Source organism: Rhea pennata, chromosome 2, assembly GCF_028389875.1.
Source record: "Rhea pennata isolate bPtePen1 chromosome 2, bPtePen1.pri, whole genome shotgun sequence".
NCBI lineage: Eukaryota > Metazoa > Chordata > Aves > Rheiformes > Rheidae > Rhea > Rhea pennata.
This window is the reverse complement of record NC_084664.1, coordinates 103,573,887-103,592,723: the sequence shown is the minus strand read 5'-3', so window position 1 is coordinate 103,592,723 and position 18,837 is coordinate 103,573,887. Positions and strand designations below refer to the sequence as shown.

The following is an 18,837-nucleotide window of genomic DNA, read 5'->3' as shown; positions in this document are numbered from 1 at the left end:
TTGGTGACATCTTCTCATATCAGGGGTCCCTAGGTTACAGCTGACATAGGCATGCCATCATCCTGCCTGTGCAAGATTTCGCGAGAGGGAGGGATATATGGAAAGAGCCATGATACCCATGCCCAGAAGCTGGCCATATGTGGGACACTCTGGAGAGCTATCTCCTCAGCCCAAGGGACCACTCATTCTCTAAATGAGAGCATAACAGACTCATGAAACCCTGTCTCCTTGGTGAAGCTCCTGAGACAGTCCATCTCTGCATAATATTTTGCTTATAAGGGGCAGTTAAATGTGCATTTTTTCTTTCCTCCACTAGCTTGCCTCAGATGGGCACTTCAGTGCTTGCCAGCTTTGTCACAGATAATGCAATAAAAATCTTCTGCAGCTGATACATGCAATATTGTATACACATGACTATTTTCTAGGAAACAAAGCAAGTCTACATATTTAATCTCAGAGCAATATTCCCTATAGAATGGATTATTGTCATGAATAATTATGTTTATGCCATATATGTTTGTCATATGTATGCCATAATTATAATATATACTATACATTTATTATACCATATATATTCCTTATTTTTATCTTATTCTACTATTCATGAAAACTCTCATCTCCAGAAAACTCCAGAAGAAATTTACCTTTAGCTGACTGCACAAATTCACCTAACAAGGAAAGGAAGTCTCGTACTTGCTTGCTTGTCTTCTGGCTTGTATAAAAACATATATGTGTGTGTACACATATATACATATATGTATAAGTATATATATATAAGTACATATATTTGCACATTATATTCCCTTTCCATATTTAGATGTGATTCATATCAATTCTCTTTCTAACAAGAAATTTGAGTTAATTCTCATTATGATTATAAAATACCAGCTCTCACAGAAATTTCCAGTATTCATCAGTTATTCCTGCTCTGTTAAATATAACATTCATACACAGCCGTAGTCTTATTTGTATGAGCTTGTCATTCAACATTCTCTCACTTCATGTGGCATGCTAGCCTCATAAAACAGTCAAAATATTTCTTGGATTAGGCAGTTATATATGCTAAGAAGGAATCAAGAGGACAATAACTTAGCATTTCACTTTCATTCTTTCAGCCAAGAAGCCAATACTTTAAGTTCTTCCCAGGTCTGAATTCTGCTGTCAGTCACACTAGTTCTTCTCTGTGAGTGATAAATTCAAATAAAATCAAAAATTGTTATAGGAAATACAGATTTGATAAGTACCAGGACTATCAGAAGGAAATATTTGGCTTCAAAATCTATATCAATCCTTCAGAAGGAAAATGGCAGCTTCTACAACGGCATGAAGTTTCATAAATTAAATATAATAAATTCCTGATATTCCTGATATTCTGAGGTGACCTAGAATTTTATTCTCACAACCTGCCTTCAAGCTGACTATGCCCAGAACTTTATATAAAGTAATGAAGACTTGATCCAAAGCTCACTGAAATCAATGGGTATCTTTCTATTAACTTAAGTTGATTTGGATCAGACTCATGGATTAAGACTGGAGTGATTTAGTACATTTTAAAAATCTGGAAACAGATTACACAAACTGACAACCTGATATTGAATCAGATTTTGTTTTAAAGAGCTGAAAGTAATTTAATTGCATCTTCATGTTTTGCCAATTTTTATGGGTTTTTTACACCATTTTTGCCATTGCTCCTGCCATTGCGTGTAAGACACACACAGGCAGAGAAAATGGCTAATAAATTGAGTTCCCCATGGAAAGACTAAAACTGATTATATGAGAAACATTTAGCTAGTAACAAACACTTATCCAATACACAGTGTTCATGATAAATAGTTTTCTGAAATCAGTGGCAGGATTCATATTATTACTTTCATTGGTCTGAGGCTCTTGTCAAAAGAAAATAAGCAGAAAGCTAGAGAAAAATTTTATTCATGTAGTTTGATCTCAGTCATTACTATATCAGAAGTAGATAAAAAAATTGACATCAAAAATAAATAAATAAATAAATAAATCTTTAGATTACCTAAACTCAACAGCCATCTTCTGCCTTCAATAAGTCTCTGAGAATTTTGCTATTAATTCTGGTGGGAGCACTGGGAATTATAATATTTCTGTAAGACCTGACACATTATCATAAAAATGTAATCAAGACTTTCCTGTTTCAGAGAACATCCTGCTGGAAAGTAGAAGTACAACTGCTGTATCTTTTTCACACTTCTGTTACAAAGTTTTAAGAAGATCCTTTCCCCAAATTATCAGTTTGACATTACTTTGAGAAAAAGACCAGACTGTTAATGCACACGTACTAGCTTTTACTGAGCTTTGAGATGTCTCTGCAAATGTCATTAGCAACAAAAGTGATAAAGCTTCACTGCAACTGTGGCATATATAATTTACACTCAGTCACATTTTAGTTTAAATAATTGTCTAGTCACCTTTAAGGTTTGTATTGTCATCGTAATAATGAAAAAGAAAATGCTGGCTAAGTTGTACTATTTTTTTTTATTTAAATTTGAAAATGACAGAAACCCTTGACTGCATAGATTAGAAAAAAAGGAATAGTTGCAAACTACGAATAATATATCACTTCGGTAAAATGCTCAGATTATAATCTCTTCATAGTGAATCACTTTTGATGAGTTCTGTTTTTTAATCAGTCACTGAAGGTTAGGGCTGACAACATGATTGATCAGGCCAGTCAAGAAAAGCTTCAAACCATATCCCGGTATATCAGGCTTAATATATGTGCACAGACATTCCATCCCTTATAATACATCAAAACAAAACAAAAAAACAAAAAAAAAGCTACTATAAAAAAGTGCTCATTCAACTGCCAAAAATAATTTGGATGTGAGACAAAAACCTCCTCTGCATCAGGACCTAACTTCCAGTTTTTGCATGTGATTCTCCCCTAAGTGCAGGGCTTACGGTCCTACGCCCTTCTCCCTTGATCTGTCACCAGGTATAATCCTTGCTTTAGTCTGCATCTGGTCCAGCCATGCGTGATCAACATTACACCTTCAGGAAAGCATTGTACGCCACTGTTTTCACCTGAGAAGCCCAGTTTTTAAAAGCAGAGAGTGCTATACAAACAAATCTCCTTCAAGACAGAAAGTCAAAGGCCAATATACATACATGTCACAAGTATACCAGCCTGAAAAGCCAACTTATTGACGATACTGATTTTTTCTACGAAGTGGCCTATCCTGTTGCTTGGATCCCAATGGTTTCCTTGAAAATTTGGTATCACTTCAGCTGGGAAGTATTAACAGTACGTGATGAAGCGGGGGATTGGGAAAGGGGGAAGTAGGGGATGACATTTTGGGGCTCCCTAATATCAATCTACCTCTGTCTGCTGTGTCCTGTCAGAGCCCATGTTGTGCAGAGAGTTCCATATTTCTTTTTTTTTCTTCTCTCTACTAAGGCTTAGAGAATACTGTCTAAGGTGACAGCCTTACATAGTACTTCTAAAAACACTGTGATTTGGAGTCAGTTTTAGCCATCAAAATGCCATTTTCCTGGTCAGGTGAAGCTCTTCAGAGTTTTCTGCTTTGTCTTCTCCATTCCTTCAGACTTCTGCGAGTCCCCAGCAACTGGAATTTATTCTAACCACTGAGATATTCCCGTTTTTCTCTTGAATGGTGGCAAAACACTGGCAAGAGACAAACTTTACAGCTCCTTGGTGCTGTTCTGCTTTTTAACACTGATAACTGTAGATCTCATTCTGATTCTGCTGTTCTCCTTGGTAGGTGTTTTACCACTTTTATCAGTAGCTTTTTTATTGCACTTCCTAACAACTGGTTGGACTGATGATGCTGAGTTGTTTGTATTTCTAAATCTGAATGGTATAGCTTCACGCTACCTTAACACTGGTTTGTTGGCAGTATTGCTCTGTCATGTATATTATCTTATCTGCTAGAAGAAATTCCACACACACAATAGCGTGGCTTGCAGCATCATTTAACAAAACTGTTTCAAAGAAGTGATTTTAACAGCCTAATATAGAGAAACAGTATTTCCTACCTGTTTAAAAACAATTTGTTCAGCCTGTTCCCAAGAGCCAACTTTGAATATACTATTAATTTTTTAATCATATTATTTATATTATTACATGTGAGCAAACTTCAACAGCTTCTTCAGAGACAGAGTTCATTTGAAGCCAGTGTAAAATGTCTGTGGTTCTTAAGTGCTTCTGTCTCTAAATTACTCCTATTTCCCTGTAACTTTGAAGAAATCACTATCTAAATGCCTCCCATTACATTTTAGAATACTACTTAAAGCTTCTCTTCTGCATCTAATTAAGAAGCCTCCAAAAACTAGAGATATGCTGGTCTGCTAGTGCTGAAAGCTTAAACTGTTTTTTTTTTTCCTGTAGGTATCATTCCAGAACATGAGACTTCACTTTCCACATGAGAACAGAAAATGTTTTATTTTAATCACATTGGTTTATACAGAACTGTAGCTCTGGAATTTGCTTTGCTGTATGGTTTTTCCCCTAACAGTCTAGGAAATGCATGTGCAACCACCAAATCTCTCTCAAGATTACATTCAATCTGAAAATCAGGTGTTTGTAATTGAAAACATTATCTCTATATTTGATTGAATAAGAGATACAGGGTCTGTTTTGAGAGGGGTGATAGGTGGTTTATAGCCCCCAGCAGCTAGTAGCACTTGCCATTTGTAAATAAACACTTAAGTACACCTTCCTTCTCTACTTGAGCCAGCAATACTTGCTTTTGCTAGCATGTCTGATAAATTAAGCAACAGTGTCCAACTTTGATTGCTTCTTTCAGGGACTTGAGGGCAAGGGCAAGCTCTGCAAACCTTTTACTCCCAGGGCTTCAGCTGCCTGTCCTCAGACTCGGCTTTAATCCAGCACAGCAGTAAATCCCTGGCTCAGAGTGATGGGAAAACAGCTCAGTTATGAGAAAAGGCTGTGAGGAGCCTCAACTGGCGCGTTTCAGCTCAGGCCTGTGGCCGCCCCTGGCCAATACTGCTGCAGGGCCACCTGCACCCAGCCTGGTGCCTCGCTGGCCCTGACCTCACCTTGTTGAGTTGCCTTCATGGCTTAACCTCATCATTGCAGACTTGCTTGGTGATAACTGCACTCTTGGCCAACCCTGGTTGCCATTACCTGTCCTGCTCTGCTCTTCCTAGGGTGCTGCAAAGCTGTGCCCCTCACCAGCAAGCTCCCTGCCCTGCCTGCACTTAATGTATATGTCATAACTGTTAATCAATCTTTCTGTTTCTTAAACTTTTTATTAAACCTTGCATACTACAACCAAGGGATATCTTTTTACCTAGTAGCATGCTCAGATGAGGTCACAGAATTAGGCATGACTTTGCCTACCTAGCCTACGATTTCATTTTATTTCTTGTGGTAGCCATACTGAGAATGGCCTCGGTATTTGCCTGGTCTAAATACACTTGCTTGTTCCGCATGAATAGATGACTTCCCCTGGACAGAATTCAAAATAATACTTGTCCATCTGTAATCTGGCAGCTCTTGCTCTTTTCCAAGCTGCACAGAACTTCTGATTATAAGCTCTTCTTATTTTTTCCCCAACATCAGAACATCACCTTTGTAAATGTTTTATTGCTTGTACTGTCAAATTCTGATGTCTTTTTTTCTATGAAACTTCTCAGTGGCCACACATGATACAATGGTAGTTTTCTGGAACAATTTTCTGTCAAAGGGAGTATTAAATGAGCACGAATATGTATTCTGTTTTCTAAGAGTCCTTGTCAGAACTCCGCTGACGTATCCAAAATAAAAAAATGCTTATTGTTGGTGTTATTCTTCTACAGGACTTCTGTAGAAAGTGAGAAAACACCAACATTCTTTTTAATTCCTTTCTGTCTATCCACAAATGAAGAATTATTTCTTCTTCCACTACTGTACCAATGATACTTCTGAAGTTATTCATATTCCAGTGCAATAAGCTTATCCAGTTCCTCTTTTGGGCTTTGTTTTACAATGAAGGGCCATGAATTTTGGAACAGCCCTTCTAGACAGCTCTTTACTGCACTGGGTTGGTTGGCATTCCCAGATTCAGTCAGTAGCTCTCTTCTTCATTTTCCATGCTTACTCTGTGCTGATGCAAATCCATTTTGACAGGAAGTGCAGATCTCCCAGCACTTTTGAACTCCAGATTCACAGCTATCTTAATCAGCAGGAATTGACTTGGAACAATTAAAATAAATCACATATTTCACAACCAGTCACTGTCAAAAATAAGGCTCCGGGGCTTGCATATACACTGCAGTAATGTTTAAGCTGCCTTCTACTGTCTTCTGCACTTCAGAAAGTTTCAGTTTTGCCTGCAATTTCAGCATTTTACTTCTTTAGTTCTTTTATTCAGTAGTCGGTGATGACTCAGTGTTTAAAGTGTGTGCAAGGAATTTTCCCTTCTCTGCCCCATTCCAATTGCTAAGGATAGCAGCAATGTTACACCCAGACTGTCAGGTTGAAGCTCAGGTTTACAGCTCTCAAATTCTGACTTCTTGACTGATCTCATTGCTTATATGTTGAGCTCAGACTTGGCTTGAATCTGCAATTGCAAAGCATGAAGGGGACTTGCTTCTGCAGAAGTTTAGATTGGATGAGCTAAAGCCAAATGAAATTGCACAGTCTAATTAAGAAACTAAAGATGCAAAGATCTAACCCAAGCTCTGTCTGAGAAAATCAGGCCTTTTAGGCATTGTTCCCAGTAACAAATTGTGCAGCCCAAAGAACAGGAGTATGTGGAGATAAAGACAGCTGTTGAGTTCTTACTGTTCTTAGCTGGGGAGTAGCCTGTTCTTGTATGTGCAAGCTTCATAAATTATAATGATGTCACTGACTTATTACAATGAATATGCCAGCAGTTCAAGGTTAGATACGTGCAAAAGAAGCCAGCTATGAAATAGGGACTCTAGAATCCAGTGCAACAGAATCAGGCCCATAAACATTCTCTCTGTAGCACCTACTTCATAGAAGATTTCCCTAAATTTTATCCAGTAATTCCTTTCATAATATCTGAAAACATTTTAACCTTTCACAGTATGGCAATATCAAGACTATATGTGTATAAAATAGATATGAAAATGACACTATGAACGTTCAAGTGTATAAATTGATGCTACACATCTAAGCTACATCCTAGATTTCCCTAACTTGTGGCTTTTTCTCCACATGTTAGGAAGTACTGATTTAAATGTCTTTGTATTGCCCTGTCTCTCTATCCAAAGAATTGTATAACATGGGAGCAGCAGGATTCCTTAAGACGTAATGCAGCCCACTCCTCTGCCTAAAGGTAGGAAATCAGCTTCTGCCTAAAGGTAGGAAATCAGCTTCATTTCTCTCATTCTTCATAGCTATGTGTCAAACCTGCTCTTAAAGACTGTTAGCAATGTTGACTGATCAAACTTCCTTAACCAGTCATTTATAATGTTTTCCTTGCTGTTTGGCATTTTTTTCCCTTAATATCTAACCTGAATCTTCCTGTTGCAATGCAGGACCATGACTTATCCTACAGAAATGACATCAGGGTTAGACGGACATAAGAATATCACAATGACATTATCCAGCTAAGTAAGAACTGAAATTAAGATAATAAGGCAATTGTATTAGCTTGGTTAGATGTGCTGATGGTAAGATTTTATATCTGTTTTCTTACCTAATAACCTTTCTCACCCGTGTACTTACACAGTGTAGTGCAACAATCACTCATGAGTTCAACCATTTCACATCTATAGCTACTTTAGTAGAATGGGAACCTCATTTAATTGACAACTTCTATAAATATTGCATTTATAAAACAGTAAAAAATATGAGATTAAAGTATATTCTGAAAATGATTTATCTATATTCTTTATGAGCCAGCTGTTCAACTCCTCTCCGAAATTTTCACAACAAAAAAATACTGAAACAAATGAACGGTTCAGTTTTCCTTTTCTGGAAATCCTTCTTCCTGTAATAGTCAGATATATTCAGTACAGTCTGTTCTGGGATTACACAAAAAAAAAAAAAAAAATCTCCTTAAACGCTGCAGAGATGGATGGATACATAAGTACTAGTTTGTAAAACGTTCCTTGTCAAATAGAAGACAGCTAGTAAAAATACACTGTGGAGTTGCCTTCAGTAGAGTGAAGGAAAGTAGGTGGGAGGCACAAAACTGTTCCAATTGCAAAGGAGGAGAAACAGTGTAGCCAGCAACAATTAATCCAAACAGTAACTGATAAACTGTGGATAAGAGAGGAACTCAGAGAGAATCCAAGAAAAGGATTCTAATTCATTCTGCGACGAATCCAAATTCATCGAGCCCTCTTCTTCTACTTGTTAGAGACACGGCTTGCTGACTGCTGCGAGAGAAAAACAAGAACCCTACTTCTTTTTGTCGGTGGCTCTGAAACAAAGGAACCAAAGACCTCTTACAAAGGAATGCGAATTTACATTGGCTCCATTTTTGCAGTTCACAAATGAGAAACAAAGATGACCGTAGGGAGCCAGCAATGTTCCCTTAGTGGTCTCTCTGTTATATATTTGAAATATGTTGAAAAATAAAGTAATAAGCTTACCTCTTAGGTAACTAGACATGCTGATTCTTTTAAAATATGAGTAAAATTAAAGATGAGTTCCAGCAAATTACTTATGGCACAAAAACCACATTAACGCTGCCCACACCATTATTTATAGAGAAAGAAGGTTATTTTGGCTGAGGTGACAAATTACCCTTCAAAAGCAGAAGGAAATAATAGTTTACAGGTTCAAACGGTAAAGTTATTAAGCAAGATCTCTCTGTGCTAAGAAACACAGACCACATTAGAGAAGTCATTTTCTTAAATTAAGTGGCAAATCAGCAAGTGGATGAAGGACTGACCTTGGATCGGGGTGGTGCTCGGATGTACCATTTACAGTCTACTGCTTCAGTTTCAGAAGCTATTCCTTCTTTGACAATTTGCACAGATTCCACAATTCCTTCAGGTCCTCCCATCTCAAACTCACAAACTAAATAACAAAATACCAGAAAAATGAAACCTGAACAGCAAACAAAACTATTTTCTACAGCAGAGTGCAAAGGCCTCCAAATTTTATGAAAAACCAAGATACCAACCTGGCAATGGTTTCAAAACGCCAAGGTCCTTAAAATCTGGATCTTAAAAATTAAGAAAGAGAAAATTAGTTTTATTCAATATCCTAGTTAGTTTTATTCAATATTCTGATTATAATGTCAGTGTGCTACAACTTGACAATGCACTTCAATGATAATAATTACAAATGTATTTTTCAGTAATGATGTGCCTTGCTTTTACGACGTTTTAAAACTATCGCAATACACATTAATGCAGAAACTATTGCAGATACTTCACACAAAGCTCTTTTTTCCATTTTCTATTTTTTGTTTTCATTTTCCATTTTTTATTTTATTTTCTATTATGAAAACCTCCTTTGGTCATAATTTTCTCTGTCCCATTCTCTCTTTCAGAAGAGTTCAAAAATATTCCATGCACCAGCAGGAAAGGAGGTTACACAACTATCCACTTGATATTTTAATATATCAGTTTAATGAAGCATGATACATTTACAAATCCAGGATCACTTTGCCTATTTTACTTTTCCCAGTATGATTATAACACTCAACTTTTAACTAGAGAAATCTAAACTCCATTCTTTTCTTATGTATACTCTGCCATCCCCCACTAACTGTGAGGAGCCTCTTTCTTTGTCAGAATCATCCATTTGTTCTCCTAGGAATAAATAGCATTTATAGAATTTATTTATAGAACAGAATTTACCATAAAATTCTTTGGTTAACAAAAGTATCACATGCAATACATATTTTTGATCAGATAAACATGAGTATTTTTACTAAGATGCTTTGTGCCAAACCTTTATAGCTGGGTTCATCACTTGCATAAAGTGAGTTTGGCCTTAGATCTATGCCCCAATAGAAAATTATCTATAGAAAAATCAACATTTAACAAATTCAGCCCAGTCTGAAGACAGGGCCTAAAAACAGGAATGTGAAAGAGGCTTAATTATTTGAAGAGAAGATGATCTCTTCAAAATAGTATAATCTTCTTACGGAGTTTTTGTCTCTTGCACTGCCAATCTATCTAGCCTGAATAGTCTATACTTTCTTTCATCTTCAGTAGAAAGAAAGCAAGAAATAAAATTGTTGGCATCTGCATTTTTGTGAAAATTTGATAGGATATGATCTTCTAAAATTGGTGAAAAACATTTATAAACAAACACTCCTCAAAAGAATAGCTCAAGAAGAAAACCAGAGCAGAGCTTGAGCCAGGCAGTCTACTCGTGGAGATGATTTCATTGCTCCAGTTTTGGGTCAGTCTATTAAAAGATATAAATAAACCAACGAACAAAAATTTAGAAATTAAGAAATATATGAAATAGAGAAAAAAAAATCTGTTGTTCCTCTCTTGCCTCAGTCTATTCCATATAATAAGAATCCTAACCAAATAATATCTTGAAAACAGAAAGTTTAGTGCTGTATGAGGAAGATCAGCCTTTTTAACCTGAACAGTGAGAATACATTGACTTTAAAAATGGAAGTGTAAAAACATCCTTTTAAACTGTCTTTCTATAGCCAGACAGCCTATATTCTTCCCAGCTACCTTTTATGGTTGCACAATATAAATCTTAAGTAAATACTCCTGAACCTAAGGGGCTGCAAATATAACTGAGCAGGCAATTAGAATTAATTGTTAAGTAGTTTTATAGATTCAAAGATAGATATAATAATCAACATGTAATGTAATTAAATATTTCAGTTAATGTACTCAGATGTTCATGCCTACTGCTGAAAGCAAGACACTTAAAGGAAATGCACTTTAACTACTAGTTCAAGTTAACATCCAAACTACCATACCATGTAGCCCCTGCATGTCTTCTAGTTGCTGACCTAGGATTTGTGTAGGATGACTCTGATCTACTAAAAATACCACATCAGTAGAACACAGAGAAAGCAGGAAGGAAGACCTTAATAGAATTTCTCCTATACAAAAAAGTTTTCACTTAAAGGAGTGTTGGTAGCCAAACTCCACATGCCTTGCTACTTTAGCTGACCTTTCTGTTAAAGAAATATGGAGCGCGACGTGTCAGAAAGGAAAAGTGAATGGCTTTCTCCTCTTTCTCCTCAGAAGTTTCTGAATCTGAGCCTTTCCTCTAGCGAGTGCACATCAGGTCTTCACCAAGGTGTGCAGGCTCCCAGAGGTCTGGGCATGGCAGATGGACCCGGCTCGCTGCGCAGTGCTCAGGGGGGACTGTGGGTACGGGTCCACGAGCGCTTGTGGTTGTCTGCCCACGCTCCCTACGTGGCTGGGACGCTTCATGCCAAGAGCGGCAACAGGATCCCCTCTCTGTTCTTGACAAAGTGGGTTTGGAAGTCTAATTTTTTATGACCTACACAAAATTTCTGTTCAAAAAAATTAACGTTTTGGTCACTGGAGACACTGTAAGCCCTTCTCTAAATTAGGTATGAGGCAGTGTTCATAGCTAAACACATGTCCTTGTGGAGTGCTTGCATGCCGCAGCTACTTCCACTGCAGAGGGAAGCAGCGACTGGCAAAGCAGCGGTGGCCTTTCACCATGATAATGTAAGGATTGAAGGGACAGAAAATTCGCTGAACTCAACCTGAGAAAAAGGTTTCAGTTAGTGAGACCCTGACAGAAGCAGAGTGGGAAGCATTCTGCTCTGTAAATAAAGACTGTTATCCTGGTAAGGATATAAAGGATATAAAGATAAGGATATAAAATAAAATATCCTGGTAAGGATGTAAAATATGGATATTTTGGTAATAAAAATATTTTTTCAAAAGTTGTATTAAACTGGAGCAAATCACTGGTCCAACTTTATTAAAGAAAAAAAATGAACAATTTTGTTTTCTAGATGCAAAACTTATTCTAGCTGCTATTTCACTATATATTGTTTATTTGGAAAATATGTTCCTTCAGAAAACTTTTAATAAGGCTGAAGTATAAACCAGGTCACATAATTTGACCTACAAAACAAACCAGAAAGTATGTTTTCATTTGTCAACAATACAGGCAAAACAAAACAACATATAAGTGCCGAACCTATTAAAGAACTAGAAATATGGTAGATTACCTTGAACACGTAAGTGCTCAGGTTTGAAAAATTATTCTCTTGTAGCTTTTCGCCATTATGAGAGTAATAGTTAAATAAAATGTATGACACCTGAGATGCCCATATACTGAGATAAAGCATTCCATTAAATATTAATAATATACCAATGTTATTATAACAAAAAAGCACATTCTCGAAGTAAGGCATCATCGGAGATGCTGAAATTTCAACCAGATGTTTGCTTTCTAAATAATCTGCTATTAAAATGATTATACTTTAGCAGTTCTTCTGTATGCAATTCAATTAAACTGTTATTATCAGTCTGTCTGAGTCAGAAGCCTTTAAAGATATATATACACTGACTAACTAAATCTTCTAATAGGCACATAGTCCTTTCTTTTGCAGCTGATGAAAACTGGGAAAACTAGGGAAATCTTCCTAAGGAAAATCAGATAGATCACCACTAAGGAGAGAGAAAAATAGGAGAAATATGGAGACTGCAATACATGAAGTGTTTTTTTTTTTTTTTTTTTTTGGCGGGGGGGGGGGTCTCCCTAATAGGGAAGCGAAATATGTAAATAGGAAATGGAGAATTTCCATAAGAAATCTGAAAATGTGCAAAGGTTATGTAAACAGAAGACCTTGCAGACAAAGTCAGTTCTGTGACTCTTTGCTGAATGCTTTGAATGTCTCTGGAAAAAATGAAGGTATCTCAAAATTTCCCATTCCATTCCACAAAAAATATATTCCTTAAATATTAAGTTAGCATTTTCTGTAAAGTCTCTGTAAAGCATAGAATTACCTTTGAAGCTTCTTATGAAATACATAAATCTGTGCCACATTATTTAGAATTATTGGAAAACAAACAGAATGAAGATCTTCTGAGTGGTCCAGGGAGAAAACAGTGATAATTCGAAGATTTTCTTAAAAAGATAGTAAAAGATACCCAAACTCTGGGACTGTGTGATAGTGAAACTGCTATTCAAAAAATAAATCTAAGCTAATTACAGAGGTTAGACAAATCTCTATTAGGATGCAGACCTGGTCTGGTGGATTTTGCTGTGAGACATGGGAATATACATGTTCAAAATGGAAAAATCTGTAGTACTTAAGACTAGTTTCAAATGAATCCACTAGGTCTTCTTGAAGGCAAGGTGTTTGGGATACAGCCTGTGAGATCTGTTCTACACTCGGCTCATGGAAACCATGGTGCTTTCTTTATTTTTACAGTTCAAGTAAATCTGTTTTTTGTAAGCTGCTGGTGAACACGAAATTTAAATACAAGGAAAGTTATAAAACAAGAGGTTATATTTGTCATGAATTAGGAGGCCTTATTGCTCAAACAGTTTCTGGAATAAAGTAGGAAAACCATAAAGTACAAAGGGAATGAAGACTGACTAGATTAACTCTTCCAAAAGCATATAAATAACTTTTTGTTTTTCAATAAACTGCAGTCTCCTATGTGGCTGCCCATCTGTAGCATATCTGCACAAACACATTTACCCACCTCTGCATGCATTTACGCATGCGCTCTCACTCTACTCCACTGAAGCTCACTTCAGACTGGCCAACTACCTGGTCTTCCTGCCTAATGTTTTCTTCCATTCTCCTAAAAAATGTACCTGGTTCACTTTTTTTCCTTTTGTGACAGTAAAAATCAAAGGTAGAGTCTCAACGAATGTTGATCATCCTTACCGTTCTCAGACTATTGCTCTTAAACACCGCACAAGCACACAGCTGTGAAGCATGCATTACAAGTCAACAAGTAGTTAGGTTTTGTTTCAAAATGGTGTCAAATGGTTTCAAAATTAGATGTCATGATAGAAGCAGAGAGGCTATGGCAGAAAATACTGTTAATTAGATCACATTTTAAATCACACATGGCAATAAATCCAACAAAAGTACAATTATCAAACTTTTAAAACATTCATGCAACAGAAATTCTGCAACATGAACTAAATTAGTTCTCGTCTCTGTTCGTTACCAGCACAAGTCTACAGACTTGAAAAATTAATTGCACAAATTCTGCCTAACTTATTTTCTTCAGTGAGCATACACACACAGATACCTTTTTCTCTAGTACTCAGTATCTGTCATACAATGAACAGGCCATGACACAGGAGATGTTGTTTATCAAAATATTCCATGTCAATCTGAAAAGCAAATTCATGTCACCATAGAGTACCGGCTTCATAAACAATCTAAACTTAACCTAACATTTTATTCTATTCCAGAACTTGTGTCACTCTGCAAGGGACTCATTTCACTCAATATCAGAGGTTCAGTCCAAGTTAGCTGCCTACGCTCTCTTGTACATTCAATAATGATAGTAGATGGATACCTTTGGAAAATAATTCTTTTCAACTTCAAATAATTGTCTAAGCAGGATGAATTTCTTTCTGGCTCTCTTGCTCCATTGACTGCAGAAGTAGGTATAGATTCATTTAAATAAATATCTATGTGTTAGTATTAAGTATGATAAATCCTACTGTACATGTTCTGTGCTAATGAGTAATTTATTTAGAGTATGCTTTTTCCACACCTAAAAGTGCAATGTGTTTCAGAATATTTGAGAATGATTCTATGAAAATCAATGAACACATCATATAATACTTATAGTCACAGAAAAAAATGCAATCAACATACTTTAGTTATTTTAGCCAGATTTCTTCTAATATTGTTAATATAGTACAAAATACCTCCCAGAAGTATGATTTCTAAAACTAGATTTTTTACTTTTTCTTGTCATGTTTACGAATCTCTGCTTATATTCACAAAGTCTCCTTACACTGTAATTAGTTTGTTATAACACATAAGCGTGTGTAGTATATATAAAGAGAGCAGATTATAATCCTGTTCCCTCTTTCTCCGTGATATACAAACTGCACAACTACAGCAGCCTCAGTAAGATAGGATATATTGCAAATATTAGCAGTAACTAAGCATTATATATCAAAAGTTGTTTCTTGTTTCTTTGACATAATTTGGGGAATGAAAAGGCAATATCATTGGAAAAAGAAAGCCCAAATCCATTTCTTCATGTCATTACATAATTTCTTAGCTCTATTTGGCACAAATCTAAAAAAAAATATTAAAAAAGTAAAACTGTGCAATAGATAGACTTTATCCTAACCTGTTACTAAGAATGATCAAATTGAGTAGGTAAGAAGCGACCAGAATGAATTCCGCTGGGACAAAGCATTTGGATACAGACATTGCATCTACATTTCACTTTTCATGCACACAGTGGCATGCTTTGAGATCTTACCCTACTTCACTCCCTTGTCTATTCTGTCACATATTTAGCATAGGCTATTTTTCCAGTTTAAATTTTGCACAGGCAGGAACCACATCAGAGAGGACTCACGCTAGCCTGGGTCTCATCCTCATATTGGACATATTTGACATGTGCACTTGAATCCCAGAAGTGAGAAGTACTACTTGATACTGCACTATAGAAACAGTCAGAGAGGAGGGCGAGAATTTGGCAACAGCATCATTCTCTGCTGACTGCTGAGCAAAAAAAAAATAAAATAAAATAAAATAAAAAAAAAAAAAAAGAAGTAGTAGTAGTAGTCTAGGAGCCTTCTCAATGATCTGGGTGGGATCATTTGGCAGATAATTTTTATTTATCAAATATTTATACTAGTAACTGGGTGCTCAAATTAGGAATCAGATTCCCCCCTTGTGCATCACATTGCGTGTGTGTGCAAACACAGGAAAAAAATGATCCTCTGACAAATAATTCATATGCCTTCACCTGCCAGCTGCCTGAGGGTGCGTGAACCTAGGCTGACCACACTCACGGGATCAGCCCTTTTTGCTCTCCAGCTGAGGAACCTCTGCTAGGACTGTGCAGCTGACCTGACCGCTGGGGCTGTATGTCCATCATCACGGGCACTCTCTCTTACACATCTTCCCAAGACAATATCCGAGCGGCTTCTTGTGACTGACTAATGCTCTCTGAACCTGGCTAGGAAGAAAGAAGTGTAACATAAGAGCACTGTGGAGCTTCTCCTGAATGATGCTGAATGCTTACTAGGCTACCACAAAGGCTTGGGATTTGTCTCATTGATTTGTCAGAGACGGTCCTAGCCCAGAAGTAATACTTCTGGTTCACTGCAGTAGTGGGGAAATAATTCAGAGTATTTAGCCACAACTGGCATTACTTCTACAGATTGAATCAATTTGTATATGGTTTTTGTTTGCTACTGTTGTGTGATAATTCTGCATATCCTTTTCAGTCCATAAAGTAGATTTCCCAGGACAGAGGGAAGTTATTGGGAATAACTTGGCAATGCAAAGTAACTTTTGTTACTTTATAATAGGGGAAAGATTTTCTTCTAGTTGTCCCTCAGAAGCCTGGATTTCACTTTTATTTAAAAAAAAATGCCCAGAACCTACATCAGAACAAACAATACATTCACCGTGATGTTACTAGTTCTTTTTGAAAAGATACTTTTTTTATCAACTACTGTATTCAACAGAGTAGATTTATCATTACTTTTGCTACTTTAGAGAGTACTGAATAACCTGTAGCTGATGCCACATTAAGACGCATTCCAATACAAACAGAAACATCAGCTTAAGGTTTACACTAGCTCACATCCCCTTACTGCAGCTGGCCATGCCAGCTACAGCAGGTAGGCTATGACATCTTTGTGAAGATAACTGCCTCACACGAAACATTAAAATATTTCATCTAGTTCACTTCCTTGAAGTGACCATCTCTGGCTTTTAACAGGAGACTTTGTGTTCTGCCTCCAAATATTTTCCCATCTAGCAAAGTACTAGTTGGCCACTGGTTTAAAGTGAATAATCTTATCAGCTAATACTGAAAGGGATTCAAGTTGTGTTTGAAAAAACAACTGATTGCTTAATCATCTGGCCCTGTAAGATACCAGAAAGAGATAAAGCAGACATAATACTCCTGAAAATAGGATCCTTAGACAAGAAAATGGAATAGCTGTAGAAAACATCCATTCATTAGTTTACTGTGCAATTGGAAAATTTTTTAAGGTTATTGGATGAATTGTATTGTAGAGTTCTTCTATAACAAGTTATTTTATGCTTCCAAAGTCAGTGGCACAGGATGTGGAAATTTATTTGATATCTGCAGTAGAAATCTGTAGATGTTTAGCACCAAGAGAGAACTCAGGACTTTCACCCCACTCTACTGGAGCCTGACTGCTCTGTTTCTAATGAAAAAAGTCAAAGGAAGAAGCCATTTATTGTGTTTAGTAAATCAAATCTTCAACTCTAATTGCTAATATGTGTCCCCACCACGGATAAAGCAATAGACCTTAAATCAACACTTCCAGTGAGCAAGAAGAGGAACTCTAGAAGCCAATGTAGCCCAATGAATTGCTGAGGGAGGCATGTTAATGCTAAGAAACATCTGCAGAAAAAAATAAGTCTTCTGTCCTGTCCTTTTAGTGCACATAACAGTATAGCTTTCAGAGAAAACAGTTTTGCTACTCTTTCTGCCACCTTTCAAAGGATTTTTTTTCCTGAAAATGTTATCACAGGAAGTACACATCCTCTGACCCCAGCAGGTTTCCCAAATCTACAAAGTTCTTTCTACAGGATAAGAATATTGGCTTTCTTCAGCTTTATCTGCAGAGACATTGTGGACCTGCCTTGGAGATAGGTATTTATTTGCACTTTCTTTTGCTTCTCCATCTTTTCAGCAGCACACGGTTGCAGCTTTATGTAGTGAGAGAGTTTCAGTATAGCCTGGTTCTCAGAAAGAAAGTATCTCCTTTTAATGGTATATGTGATAAACGATGAACTTTTACTTCAATTATCCTATTACTTATTAATTTTACATTTAATTATACATTCAGCTATCTAAAGGCTACAAATATTACACAGGAAGGGAGCAATAACTTTTCCATGCTTTCCAGTACTATGTGAATCAACTTTTCTTGAGATTTTGGAGGAAAATCTAAGTCTTTACAGCTAGGTCTTTGGCCTACAGTTCAGTTGTTGTTACCTACAGCTTTATGGGAATGACCTCCCCTTTCATTCAAATAGATCATTTTGCTCCAACTTCAAGTAATTAAAAATGCCAGAGAACAGTACAAACTATGCATAATTGCTGGTACTGACATAGCATAAACATAGTCTGTTAGAAACAAGACGCTAGACCTGCCGAGACTTTTATCATTCTAATGAGGAAAGTGCACATCAGTATTTGGCTAAAACAAACATAATTTATACCAACCTTAGCTCAGAATAGTTTTCATTTAAATAAACAAATAAAAATTGTAACTCATCAGTAGCAGTAGGACATGTTTTTCTGTATGCCCGCATGAAAAAAATATGATGGTAAATTCTAAATAAAGGGTCTTCAATCTATTCAACCTTTTTTTTTCATTTGTTTGTTTTTTAACAACAAGATCCCTCACTCTTCTCTGAGGACTCATTTATGCTAGCTGCATACTCATCCGCTAACTGTTTCTCAAACTGTTTTGTTCTCAGCAAAAACGGACCTGTGAACAACTGGGGATCTGTAATCTAGAGTTTGAATAAATTAAGATTTATGTCTAACAGAAACTCAACTACCTCTGACTTTCCTTCACCTGAGAAATCCTACCCCCAGTTAGCTCTAAAACAACGATTATATTCAGCATATCTTATCCATATTTCAAATTCTACTGTCATAATTTTGGAATTTAGACTTAAAAATGATAGTTTCCACAAAATGTAATATATCTGCATTAATACATCTTGCCTATTCAGAAAC

The 18,837-nt window shown here is 36.5% G+C and overlaps 1 protein-coding gene across 1 annotated transcript in view; it reads right to left on the bottom strand.

The window, feature by feature from the left end:
• Positions 1 to 18,837, bottom strand: part of NETO1 (neuropilin and tolloid like 1) — a 63,454-nt gene that overhangs the window by 18,497 nt on the left and 26,120 nt on the right. Inside the window, exons 5-6 of the mRNA XM_062568096.1 lie at positions 9,096 to 9,137; positions 8,862 to 8,989 (exon numbers count right to left, since the gene is read on the bottom strand). Coding sequence (XP_062424080.1) covers positions 8,862 to 8,989; positions 9,096 to 9,137 — 170 coding nt within the window. The remainder of the gene's footprint in view (positions 1 to 8,861; positions 8,990 to 9,095; positions 9,138 to 18,837) is intronic.